The sequence below is a fragment of the Coturnix japonica genome, chromosome Z (assembly GCF_054131305.1).
Source record: "Coturnix japonica strain WE chromosome Z, WE-NBRP24, whole genome shotgun sequence".
NCBI classification, from domain to species: Eukaryota; Metazoa; Chordata; class Aves; order Galliformes; family Phasianidae; genus Coturnix; species Coturnix japonica.
In genome coordinates, this window is record NC_140702.1 from 23,255,099 (window position 1) to 23,268,918 (window position 13,820).

Genomic DNA, 13,820 nt, shown 5'->3' on the forward strand with positions numbered 1-13,820 from the left:
ACTACTTAGACTTTCCTGTCCTGAAAAATGACATTTAAGCTATGGCCTTTGCTTTGTGGATCTTTCACCCAATAACAACCCTGTTTTTTTAGTAACTTCTGATATACAACCTTGTCAAAAAAATTCTGAAAATCTCAGGTATGTCTACAGTCTCCTTTACTTGTGTGATTTTCCTTCTCAATCAGGAGATGCTGAATTTTTCCCTTTGAGAAACCACACTAACTTGTTTCCAACAGGCCTTGCTTACCTGTACGCTTACCAGTCTTGTTCTACCCTCTTATTGGGAATGAAGGAAATATATGTACATCTTTATTTCCGAGGCACTTTTTTTGACCTCTTTTTTGTAAATGGGAAATATTCGGGCACTCTTTCAGTCTCTTGGAAGTATGGCTGTTAGCAGTGCTAGATGACTCAGTTTGGCTTGAGTCACTTAATTTCACATTTTACTTCCTTCTGAACTTCAGTAGGTGTCATCCATGCCTGGAGTCTTACTAACCTCCAAATTTTCTAAAGCTTTTTGTGTGTCTCCTTGAAGTTGAACTGGCTTCTGTGACATCTTTGCTACAAAAAAAAAAATAAAAATAATTGTGTGTCAGAATCTCCCCAGCATACTCAACAGTGAGAAGTAACCAGTATTGAGCTTCTATTCTCACATCCTTGTGGTCCCACTGATTGCCTACTTGATTCTTCATTTTAAATTCATTTTAAGAACTTTCTATTGCCAAAGTAAACGTCCATAGCAAAGCATCATTTTGATTTTTTTCAATGGTTTTATGTTCTTGTTTTCCTTAGCCCAACCAACCTGTAAAATACTGCCTTCTTCATTCTCATCATTTGTACAACATTTCCAGCTCTCAAATGACAAACTTTGGACTTTGACACCTTGCTTAACTTCCCTATCGTTATTTAGTTTCCTGTTGAGTTACCTCTGTCTCTGCCAGTCTGTCTGGCAGGTTTTTACGAATACTATCCATTATCATTGATCTGTACTGTAGATTACAATGTTTGAGTTGTTACAGAAAATCTAATGTTGTTGCAGGTGGTCTGCTCTTTGCAGTTAATGGGATGCCTTATCCTGGAGAGTCAGAGCCAGTGCAAGGATTTGTTATGAACTTCTCTACTGGAGAGATAATTGATACTTTCATTCCGCTTAGAAAGGTAGAGTATTGTACTGAGTTCCTGTTGTGTATACTTATGTTTAGGAGTTGTTGACAACATTCTGCTACTGCAACTTATGTAAGATCATTATATTATTGTAGAAAATGAGGTGTTTTTACATGTGTAATTGTCAAAGGAGTTTTTTGTAATAAGCTTAATAAGGGAGCTAAATTATCAGGTCACACTCAAAAATTATACTACTGTCAATGTGATCTCTTTGGTTAATTCCATCAGTTAAGTTTCCTTTATAGTTGGCAGAAAGTTATCAAAAATGAATATAGAAGAAAAATTAAGGTCCAGAAATATTCATACAGTTGCGTGATAGTAATATATCAGAAAGAAAATGGTGTCCCTAAGCAGAAGTGAAATTGAACTTCATGGTTACATCCTCTCTTTGCAGAAGATTAGTGTAAAGTCTAAATGGCATTTATACAGTATTATGAAAAAGTACAATTGTTGATTGTAGATTGACTTACACTAAAGAATGAATGTCAAGATTCCCGTTTCTAGTTAGCATGTACACTATGTGATTTGCAGTCCAGTTTCAATTGATTCTAGAGAGAGGTATTTATTCCTAAGTATAGCAAATTACTGTGCTGCCTGCAGACTGACAAAAGCTAAATGTGTGCACTTGTAACTGGGATTCTTTATTTCTATATGAACACGCATAGGAAATTTTGCCTTAACATTAGCACATCCACAGTCCTTCTGAGGGCTTTTTGACCTAATGGTTTTCAACAATGGGTTCATTTATAATTGCGAAAGTATTTTCATTATTATCCTGAGAATCAGTGTGTTAGTTTAGTTTAGATAGTTCCAAGAATTTGTGTAGTTAAATATCCTTGGAAAGAATTACTGCGTACTTCAGTTTTGTCTCCAGACAATAGAACAGGTATACTTCTTTCATAATTTGATCTAAGATCAAGTTAACCTAGGAATATCTTGGGTGAAATAAATGAAAACACTTTAAATTCAGCCATGAAATACTTTTGAATTGTTTTTATGCTTTTGTAAAATTTTACATGCTCGAGTAAAATGGACGCACTTTATCTAGGAAAGATTTCACTAAAGAAGTTTATGAAAAACAATATTAAAGTAATGGGAATCTCATTCAGTAATGTTCTGTAAGGATGACTGCACTGAAATTTTTAGTATTTATTAGTGGTATTCCTAACTACTTCCATTGCATTTGGCTTATGAGAAACCTTACACATGAAGAAACACAACTTAGGATTAGAGTGATGATTTTGATTTTTTTTTTTTCCTGGTTTCATATGTTTTTGGTGGTGGTTGGTTTGGTGTTTGCTGGGTTGTTTTTTGAGAATGAGTTTCTTCCTTCAGTACACAGTTCTTTGTGTTAGCAGCTTGTAAAGGGTGTAGTTTTCAGTCTTGAGACCTAAAACAGAATACTTAAGAGAATTCGACCTGATAAATAAGTTCACTGTATTCAGTTTTCGAGGCTACTCACTGGAAGAAAATATTCTTACTATATCAGTCTTACTGAGTCAAGGCCTGCTGCTGCAAGTTTGAGTATCCCTAAGTCCCCTGTGAAAGAAAGGACTCATTAAGAATCTTGTGTTAGGGAGGAATCTGTAACTCCCCGTGTCCAGGCAAATGTAGTAGATGTTCAGGAAAGGCATTTAGGAAGGAACAGCATGTGCATCTACAAAGACACTGACTTATCCCAGTTTTTATTCCAGGTTCTTTGGTTTTTCAGGGCTAGGAAAATGAACTACCATTTACTCCTTAAACATTTTACTCTGGGGAACAGTAATAATAGCTGGGAAGAGACATACATTAAAAATAGCGGCAGATAATTTTTAGTTCTTCTCTGGTATATAAATTATAAGTTGTAGACAGAGTAGGTGTTGCTTTGGAATGTGCTCAGCGCTGTGGCTGCTTATTTCTTCTCCTTGAAGTTCTTTAATTAGTCTGCAGAAACCAAGGACAATGATTCAGGTCAATAAGTTAATTTGAAGTCTAAAGCCATGTGGAAAAAAGCCCATTCTGGAAAGACTTAATATTTCTGGCACTGTTTGTTTACCCACCTCTTACGTTTATCTTCTCAAACAGATCAGCACTTGTCTCACACTTGTCTGCACATCTTATGGTTGTGATTGAGAGACTGTTCATATTTTAAGATAATATAACATATGATAACAAGCAATGTCACCCTTTAATTGTCATTCTAAACAGTAATTCAAATATTTTATGTATTTTGATATGTCTCCTGATCTGTCATATATATAATATGTGTGTGTCTGTAGATAGATAGATAGATAGATAGATAGATAGATAGATAGATAGATAGATAGATAGATAGATAGATAGATAGATAGATAGATAGATAGGGTTCCCATTAAAATCATATATATTTTCTGGTAAATTATGGTTTTTCATTCATCACACTCTTAACTTGGAAAATGGGATCCTATGTTCAGCTGTTACTAACATTAAGTCTGTAAGCAATGACACAGTGGCACAGCATGCCAACACGCTTCCTTGAAAAAGGACCCACACTGGGTTTCTTGGAGACTGAATGATCAACACCTAAAGGAGCTATGCTAACGGAATAGTACATGCTGATATGTTCTATTTGGAGAATCTGTACTTAAAAATATTACAGTCTCTTTCTTAAAAAATAAATGCAAGTTTACACTGTGGGTAGCCACATAATGCTATCCAAAATGTCCACATTTAGTAAGCTACATTGCAATACCACTATCATTCATAGCTATATATGCAGTATGTATCCCATATTTCACTGGATAAAATCGAATGCTAGAATAGAAATATGAATTGTTAAGCATTTATTTATCTGATAATCTCCATGATGTTATCCCTGGAGAAGACAAGCAAACCATAGAGATGTAATTCCTCTCCTTTCACTTGCATTAGATGTGCTATGTTTTCCAGTCTTAAGAACTAGATAGGACCATTCTCAGCCTTTGGAGTGAAAAAGGCCTTATGAATGTGTATGCACTGAAGAGTAATCTGTTGCTGCTTTTCTTCACAGAGCTTTGAGATGCCACATGATATTGTTGCTTCAGAAGATAAAACAGTATTTGTTGGAGATGTTCATGCCAGAACAGTGTGGAAGTTTGCATCCTCAGAAAGTATGTTCTTTTTGTTCTTAATGTCACATCCTGACACTTGTGTTTTCAGATACGTACCACTTGTCTGTTACTGGTTTAATCACAGTGATTTCAGTGCACAAAATGCTCTACTTGCAGAAGTTCTTTTAGAAGAACATTCATCAGCATTACTGTATGCTCTGTCAAAGGGGAATCCTGTATATGTGAGGAGGTATCAAAATGCATTTGCCTCGTGATAGATCTGCCCCTCATTACATCAATGCGTGCTTAAACAAAAGTATAACTTTTTAGCATTTTGTTTGTTTTTGTGTCACGTGCTGACAAGTCCACTGCTTCCTTTGAAAACTTTCTGGGGCTGAAATGAAATCAGCTTTAAACTTCTTTTCATTTGTTTGGGAGAATGTATCACTGGAAAATGAATGTAGCGTCCTTTGAAGTTCTATTCCTATTAAGTAGAATATATTTCCCAGTTTTAATCTAGTAACCCTCAAACCCAATAGCCTGATGTCAGGGAGAGAAGCCTTATTAGTCAAATATCAGTTTAGTGGGATTCAGAGAAGAGAATAAATGGAATGAAGATATTTAAGAATAATGAATAAACTTCAAGGGAATAAAAGTATAATACACCATTACATAACCTGGGATTTAAAAAAAATATATGAGCGAAAGTCTTGGGCTCTGGTGTGTTACACAACCAGCAACAGTCTGACTAAACCACTTACTCCACATTTGTCTGTTTATAATTCACGCATTTTCCTATGGGGCACTTGGTATCAGCTGCTGTTAGTAAAAGGAAATGGGACCGGATAAATTTTAAGTCTGAATGGATGTGCCTTTTTTTCTGCATCCAGTAACCTGAACAAAAACACTTCTAGGCTTTTATTCAAAGAAATCTGAGAATAAGAACAAATTGATTTCTTCATCACTTTCATGTTCAGAGAGGAAAGTCCTTATTTTCTTTTTGGCTGAAGATGCAGTATAACACTGCAGTAGCTAAGGAGTCCCAGTTCAACCAGTCTTTAATCCGTCATGGTTTATGTTGTAATTGGCAGTGTTAGTTTTTGTAGGACTCCCTGGAAGCCTTGCACATATCCATAAAGCATAAGAATTAATTATTGCAAGTGCCTTCTATGAATCAAGGTCTCTTCTTTTTTAAGGCCTCGTGTACTATTGAATAGTTTTACATGGCTCTACTTTCTGAAGTTCAGATGCTAATGGGATTGTTTACTACAGGCTGTACTGTACATTTGAGAAAGCTAGCAGGAAAATGTCACTGAGTATCCTTCTGAAATGTCAGTTGTCCTGAAGAATGATTTTGTTTTACAGAAATGGAACATCGGTCAGTTAAAAAGGCTGGTATTGAGGTGCAGGAAATAAAAGGTTAGTCTGATTCTGAATGGAAATGGAGGAACAATTTTCATATAGACTGTGTCCATTTCTGCTAAACTGGAGTTAAAAAAAAATGTTAACTAGTTTGATTGTTTTTTCACCACCATTTCATACATATATTCATTGATAAAATGAGAAGTTAAGAGAAAGCAGCTTATAGGCATGTTACTTAGTAGGTAGTAACTCACCACCAGTCAGCACTTTGTATTCAGTAAAGACATCTGCTTCACAAGCATGAAGATGAAAATTATTTAACAAGAGGTTTAATTTCACATCACTGTCTGCTTTGTACTAGATTGGCATCTGTAGGTGCAGAAATAGCTCTGAAACATAACGGTGATAGTTGTTCCCCAGCAGCCTTCTTATTCTACCATCCTCAGCCAACAAAGAAGGGTTTTTGGGGACAGCAATTGATTCATCTTTCTGCATAATCTTTCAGCATGCAGTCTCCTTGGTTACACCATATATAAAATAACTCAAGTCACTGTAGTCTTATCTATTTCTTTCTAGACTTACTGCTTTCATTTTATCTGAATAAGAACAGGAGATAAAAAAGGAAAACGTAGAAATTTAATATTGAGGGGATTAGGGAATGTATATAGATAAACCAAACTAGTTGTTCATGAAGACGAAAAGTAGTTTTAATCTTTTATCTTCTGTCCAATAGACTTTTATGCTGGAGAGGAAAAGTTTTTATTTTTGTTCAGCATAAATGTGCCTGGCAGCTGAGAGAGCTTTATAAAATGTTCAGCTGTTCTTATTCAGTTTCCTTTGTTGGATTCAGTACTTTTTTGCTGTACTTTACACATGTATTTGTGGACAGAGAAATGTTCTAAAAGATCTCAACTGCCAGCTTCCCTCTCATCCTATTGCTAGTTATGCCAGAGATGATACTGACACCAACCGTGCAACAGCTTCATTTCAAGCAGTTGTAGGCAGCTATAAGGTCTCCTCTGAGCCTCCTCTTCTCTAGATGAAACAATCTCAGTTCCCTCAGCTGTTCCTCATAAAATTTGTGCTCCATACTCCTCACCAGCTTTACTGCCCTGCCCTCAACACTTTCCAGGGCCTCAGTGTCTTGTAGAAAGAAGCCCAAAATTTATCACAGTACTTGAATTGCTGCCTCACCAGGGCTGAGTACAGGGGGATGATCACCTCCCTGTTCCTGCTGGCTGCACTGTTTCTTATGCACGCTAGGCTGCCACTGAGCTTCTTGGCCACCTGGGTGCACTGCTGGCTCATGTTCAGCTGAGTGTCAACCAACACCCCAGGTCAGTTTCTTCCACACAGTCTTCCAGCCACTCTGCCCCAGTCCTTTAGCAATGCCTGGGGTTGTTGTGGTCAAGATACGGGACCCAGCATTTGGTCTTGAACCTCACACAGTTGGCCACAGACCAATCATCCAGGATGTCCTGATCCCCTGAAGGGTCTTCCTCCCTATATGTAGATTTAAGTCCTTTCTGCACTATTATCTGGGCCCAGCCATCCATTTATTTACACAGCCAAGAGTGTACCTGTCCGAGCCATGGGCTGCCAGCTTCTGCAGGAGAATACTATGGGAGACAGTGTCAGAGGCTTTGATGAAATCAAGGTAGACTACATCAACAGCCTTCCCTCATCTATCAGGTGGATCACTAGATCGTAGAAGACTTGGTTGGTTAAGCAGGACATGCCCTTTGTGAGGGCTGGACTTTGATCAACTGATTGTCCAGCACGTGCTGTGTGTTCTCACTCTTTTTTGGAGAACTGCAGCATTGCTCAGAGGTTGGCAAAAATGCAGATAGGAGTTCATGGCTATTTGAACAGAGAGCAGATTATCTCTGTAATAATGTTAGTTGAAATTTGAAGTGTCTACTATTCATTCAGATCACTTCAATTGCATACAGAATAGCATCACAGTTTCAATCTTTGTGATGTAGCCACCTTTTTAGACATTAAAATAACATAGCTAGACAGTTTTAGTCGGGAAAAAATAGCATGAAGTACATGGTCTTTCATACATTTGAAACATTATGCAAAGGATTTTATTCAAACTGTTTTTCTCACTGTAAGTGGATAGGAAATAGCTGGGAATGACTGTATGAAGTTTTCAAAAGCTCTTTACAGAGTCAGATTTCTTGCATGAGATACTGAAGTTCTGAATATGTAACCTGCAGTCACAAGTTTATGGAAAATAACATGAAATGCTATCTTTTTTGTCTGTGATAGTACAACCTATTTGAGATTTCTGTATTCCTTATAAAGAAGTTACTTGCAAAAGGAGATATGCTTATTTGCAAAACAGATTTTTTCTTTCTTTTTCTTCTTCTTTTTTTTTTTTTTCTCAGGATCTCTGTGAATTTAATTAATTAGTTAATTAAAGGCAAAGCTCTGCCAGGCACCACTCTATCCTGAGAAAAGGAAAAGGCATTCTTGCTGGAGAGTGGTATCATTCATTATCTCTACCTTACATTGTTCTTCTCTCAGGTTAGAAGTAAACATTGGGAGGGAAAACTTTTGGGAGCCTGGCAGGAATGGAGAATGCAATCGCTCTTTAGTGAGGTCAAATTATGTCTCTATTTGCCTTTAATTTCCTTGTCACTCAGCGCTTCAGGCATTCTAGTTGTTGTTTTAATTCCTCGTTCTGGTGCTTGATGGCTATGAATTACTTACTGAAATTGTCTTCCTTTTAAAGCATCAGAAACAGTTGTAGAAGCCAGATTGAAGAACAACCCAGAACCAACAGACACACTAAAGAAGCAGGAAAAACAGCATTTGGTTCGACGAGCAAGCACTGGAGTTTCCTTTGTTCTTATTACAACTCTTCTAATTATCCCTATTGTCATCCTGCTGGCGATTTTAGTATTTATTCGTTGGAGGAAGACAGCAGTCTATGGAGGTAACCATAAGCAACTGTACAAAACAAGCATGTCTCTGAATATAGAGGGACATGGGTGTGAGGAGAAGTGTACTGTCTCCCTGTACCCTTGTCTGCAGGTTCAGTGATGTTGCATGCAAACTAAGCATCAGCACACACATAGCAGCAACACCCAAATTTGTTCTTGCACCTCAATCCACCATCCTTTCAGCATGTGTATCCATCGCTTACCTTTAATTGGTCTCAAGAACATTTGATAATTGCACTTTTTTTTTTGCATGGCATAAACAACTTTGTGAAGATGTTCTCAGTAAGCAAAGAAAATGCACATGGAACAGCCAAGTGATAGTTCTGCTGTTGGCTCAGACATAGTATGAAAGAATGGGCCGTTCAGCAGTCTGATTTTACTGTGCTGCTGAATTGGATATAACATTTGATGTGTCAAAATCTCCTTCTGACTGTTTTCAGTGTTCAGGCATGCATGGCACACCAAGCATGCTCTCACTGGAATACTGCACCACTGTTCTCTGTGATTGCATTGCACAGCAGCATCTTCACGTTCCGTAATGATTCAAGTAGTGAAATAGCTTAATGTAGATACACCAGTTAAAGTAAACTCCCTGGGCAGATTTATGGAATATAAGTATTACAGAGAGAAATGTTGGTTATGGCTTTTTTGGAAGATTTACCAGTTCTTTGTTGGGAGAGGGATTTGTTCCAGCACACCCAAAGGAATTAACAGATCACTGTCTTACAGAAAGCATTCATCTCTGAAGACGGACTCTGCTGCCTGCAAATGTCAAGCCATATTTTGTCCTGTGCCAGAGTGTAGTTGTTGGTTTTGCATGTTATAAACCATGGGGTTCTTGTCCTTTCTGTAAGCTCTTGGCGGTAACAGAAGTGAACACTTGAAGGAATGAAGTTCTGAGAAATAATTTATGTGGGAATCTTCTCAGTGATTGAAGAACCATACACTGAGTGTTTGTGCTGTGATTGTTCTGCTAGGGATTATCACTCTTCACCTTAACCAAGAAGTTGAAAATTCAGTGTCCGTAACACTCCCAGTCAATGTGTTCAGTGTCTGTGCTCTGTATTAAAAAACAGCAATAATTACTGAGTCATAGAATATAATCTTTAAGGTCACTTTTGAAATGTCTGTTGTCTTTCAGCTGATGGGGAGCACAAACTTGACTCAAATTCAGGCCGAATTTTAGGCAGACTTAGAGGTAAGTAACATCTGAGATCTGTTAAGCACGCAGTAGATGTAGATAACTTCTAGTGGAACCTTCTCAGAGAAGGCTATGGGAAAATGTCTTCTCTAACTCCCTTCACCCAGCAGTATCTGCCCACTAAAAAGGAAGTGGAAGACCAGAGTCTGTTAATGAAGCATCTGGTGAATGGAATGAAGTGCTTTGAGACCGTGGGCCCGTCTATAGCAGAGATGCAGATAGAAGTTTTTAAGCAGGCTAATGAAACAGTGTTTGCTGAAAATAAACATTTGAAACTTCAAAGATGAGTTTCCTTTCTGTTCTGTCATCTGTATAATTAGCTCTTGTGCAGATCTTTAAGAACACTTTCTAGAAGGACTCTGAAAAGAAGTATTTGACTGTGTAGGTGGATTTTTTTCCCCCTCACACTTAAGCAATTTTTTGACGACTATTTCCTTCCCACAGGGAAAGCTGGTGGTGGCCTCAACCTTGGGAACTTCTTTGCAAGTCACAAGGGCTACAGCCGAAAAGGCTTTGACCGACTCAGCACTGAAGGAAGCGATCAAGAAAAAGATGAAGATGATGGCTCAGACTCAGAAGAAGAATACTCAGCACCTCCACCTCCACAAGCACTTTCTTCCTCCTGAAAACAGCCTTTGAGTTCTCCATTATATGATTCAACCCAGAATGTCAGATTCCTTTTCCCTTAAGCACGTTTAAGATTTAATTGTATTTAATTGTAAACTGTACTAGTCTGTGTGGGGCTGTACACTGGTTTCTTTAATTTTTGTTTGGTTTTGGTTCTCTTTTTAAGTGGAGGAGTGTATGGAAGTTCCATATCAGTGCAGTTGTGTTTTTTTATGTGACCATCTTAATAAAGCATACAATCTTCTTCTGATTGCAGCACTGATTTAAAGCGGTAGTATTTTCTCATAACAAATTGGGGATCTTTTCTGTATTTGTAAATAAATTGTATTACCTGCTTCGAGAAAGTATTTTTCCTATAAATATTCGGTTGCCAATTTCTTTTTTGTGCCTTTCCTCTTCCATGTCCTTAACCTGTTGCAGTACAGAGAAAATACAGTGCCACAAGAAAATGAAGCTGCTAAATCTTCTTCTATTTTTTTAAGATCACTAACATTATATTGCATTGAAGGAAAAACAAAACAAAAAAAACAACAAAAAAAAAAAGTATCTATTTAATTGTTTTCTCTTCTTGATGTGTTTCCGGGATGTCTTATTTTTAGATGGTATCACTGTTAGAACACTATTTTCAGGAACTGAATGTAATTTGTGTAATAAAGTGTTCGCAGAGCATTAGCTGGCTGAGTGTACTCTGGAATTTTTTGCGTGCTTTTAAGTTTATTTTAAGTGTATGATTTCTGTAAAAGTTACACAGACCACTGAAATACAGGTTAAAAAAAAAACAAAAACATAATAATTAATGTCTTCTACCAGCAGAGGAAAAGTGCTGTTTTGTGTGAAAGATGGAAGATATTTTGCTGCGTCACAATGTTTGGTTTCTTTGTTTTGGGGCTTTTTGTTTTGGTTTTTGTTTTGTTTTTTAAGACTCGTGATTTACATTACACGTACAAAGTGAAGCTTAACCATTTAAAGAGTTGTACTATAAAACGGCAGGGTAATTTAATAAAACATGGTCACCACTAAGAGGAAGCTCACGTTTAACGTTGCACACTCAGATCAGTCAGGGTAGACATCTAGCACAACCTGATGGACAGTTCTGGTTGTCGTGTTCCTTCTCATTTGGTTTTCCATCCATGCAGCGGTAGGCCTCATTCTTAATGTGCTGCCTCTTGGAACCGGGTACATAATTGTCCTCCTGCCTGAGTCATCAACGTGTGAATCACTGTGTGACGCTGTCACGATTTATCAGTCTAGTTTGAGGATCACAGTGTGATTAATCTCCTTTTAAAACCTGAGTTATGAGCAGAGTGTACACAGCTGTAAATGCCACAGGGTTTTATGAAACAGCTTTCGTGATCGTCATTGTGGGTGTTGTAGAGCACTGCTGCTGGTGATGCAGAGAGCTCAAAAAATAGGCTCTGGGTTCCTTGTGGCTGTGGGTTTTCTGAGGCAATAAAGGTAATTGCACTGCAGCAAAAGATAGGATTCTTCACCCAGCCTGAGGGGTTTTATATGCTTCTTCCTTATGAAAAAAATACTTGGAATCCTCGATGGACCTTTGAGTCAGCAGTGGGAAGCACATTGAGTAAAATTTTCTAATTAAGCTGTGTGCTGTAGTAGTTAATGAATTACAGATCGATAGAGTAAATGGCAACTGCTTCTGGTTCGTGAAAGCTGGATTTATATCTGTCCTGCCAAAACTCTTAGGTCAGCAATGTGTGCCATGTTACTCAGTGGTGTGGGTCGTGGTACAGAGAACCACACGCAAATACCACACAGAAGTCCTTGTCACAATTAAAATAAAAAGCATCTGACTGGCTTTGTTAGGCAAGCACAGGGAGAGCTTCATGGGAGCCAAGGTGCAAGGCATCAGATCCTTCTAAATGCCAAGTTGCTCACTTCAGCTCCTTTCTGGTACTATTTCCATTGGTTATTACCATGTGAAGCATGACATAATGCTAGGAAACCTCTGGTTGATTTCATCATACAAAATAGTAAAAAAAAAAAAAAAAAAAAAAAAGTAATAATAAACCACCATTAAATATGGAGACATTTGTGACATCACCTGCTGGCAAGGTGAGGAACGTATCAACTCCACCAAATGCAAAACTGATGTTAAGGCTATGGGTATATTTGAAATAAATGTATTAAAGCAGAATTCAGTTAGCACATTAAAAATGGTGTGTATCTATGAACTGAGTACCAAAGTGCTGTTCAAGTGCAGCCTTTGTTGAGAATGTATTTTGAGGAGGAAAGGCCTTCCTGGAAAAACAAACTGCTGGATAGTAGCTTCACGAGCTGTCTTACCTTGTTAATGCCCCTTTGTCTGTTGGTGCTGGGAGCAGGGCCGGATGGAGCCTATGGCCATGCCAGCAGCACCAGCTGGGTCTGGCATCTGAGTAGGTACTCCACACACTGACAGACAGACAGACAGCACAAGTAATCAAACTAAGTTTGCTGAAACCTTTCCTGTTTCTTCAGGATGAGGTCCCGCTCTCCTTTTTCTGGGTCTTTAATCTGCAGAAGTGATGGATGATGCCTCTGACTGGACAAACAGTGTCAAGTTTATTCCTCTGATGAGGAACACCATGTATTATTTACCACATAACGCTGAAATTCTGCACAGAATACAGACCTCATTTTCCCATGGCCTTATTTCTGTGGGTCTCCCATTGCTGTGCCTGCCAGCTTTGTGAAGAGTAATGAGCACTTCTTTCAGTATGCCTGGGAACTGACACGGTGATATGCACTTTGTACAGGAGGCAGCAGTGAGGCATAGAGAGATTTAAGGCATAAACTGACAAAAAATTTCAACTACTTTGAAACGCAGAGTCTATGTAATCTGATTTATTCCCTTTCAACCCACTTGGATATCATTTTATACATGCAAGGCTCTCAGCTGAAGCTCTGAGTACTCCCCTTCTGCAGATCAAAGCTTGGTGATTCCTACTGAGCACCCAGAAAAGGCTCACCTGAATAACAGCTGGTAAATTATGGAAAGCTTTATCCACATGATTTCAGGGCCATCGCGTTGGCAACCCACAGTGGGGCAGCACAGTCTGCAGCTGGGAATGCCGTCCTACCTACAGCCTGCTCTCAGCCCACCTATTTTCTGCTACCAAGGCAGCATGGCTCCTGCAGGCCCCTTCCCCACCATCAGGGCTGTATCCAGACAGAAGGACTTCCAGACCCATTCTTGGAAGCTGCAGTAACACCTTCTCCAGCAGGACAAACCAGTGCCCTCAACTGGAGCATGGCCTTCTGTGTGCTAACACTTGTAAATGCAGTATTGGACTGTGTAGAAGCAGATGGGAGGAAAGGGGAACTCGCTGGGGAACACAGCTCTCAGGCAGTTCCTGAGTAAGAGGTTTTAAAATAGTTTCTGCCTGGTTTGCTGTTACTTCTTTCCAAAGAGGCTCCCATGCCAAATTAAAGCTTACTGTGCACTGTTCTTCATCATGACAGGCT

The 13,820-nt window shown here is 38.5% G+C and overlaps 1 protein-coding gene across 18 annotated transcripts in view; it reads left to right on the plus strand.

The window, feature by feature from the left end:
* The window catches only part of PAM (peptidylglycine alpha-amidating monooxygenase), a 112,148-nt gene extending 101,121 nt beyond the window's left edge, over window positions 1-11,027 (plus strand). For 7 of the 18 annotated variants that reach the window (XM_015849427.3, XM_015849430.3, XM_085528058.1 and 4 more), the window contains 6 exons: window positions 1,040-1,158; window positions 4,175-4,274; window positions 5,580-5,633; window positions 8,317-8,520; window positions 9,669-9,725; window positions 10,173-11,027. In XM_015849427.3, coding sequence (XP_015704913.2) covers window positions 1,040-1,158; window positions 4,175-4,274; window positions 5,580-5,633; window positions 8,317-8,520; window positions 9,669-9,725; window positions 10,173-10,354 — 716 coding nt within the window. In that variant the 3' untranslated portion in view covers window positions 10,355-11,027. Of the gene's footprint in view, window positions 1-1,039; window positions 1,159-4,174; window positions 4,275-5,579; window positions 5,634-8,316; window positions 8,521-9,668; window positions 9,726-9,835 lie in introns of all 18 variants that reach the window. The other 11 variants (XM_015849429.3, XM_085528065.1, XM_085528061.1 and 8 more) reach the window with 4 other exon arrangements.
* Window positions 11,028-13,820: the final 2,793 nt, after the last annotated feature.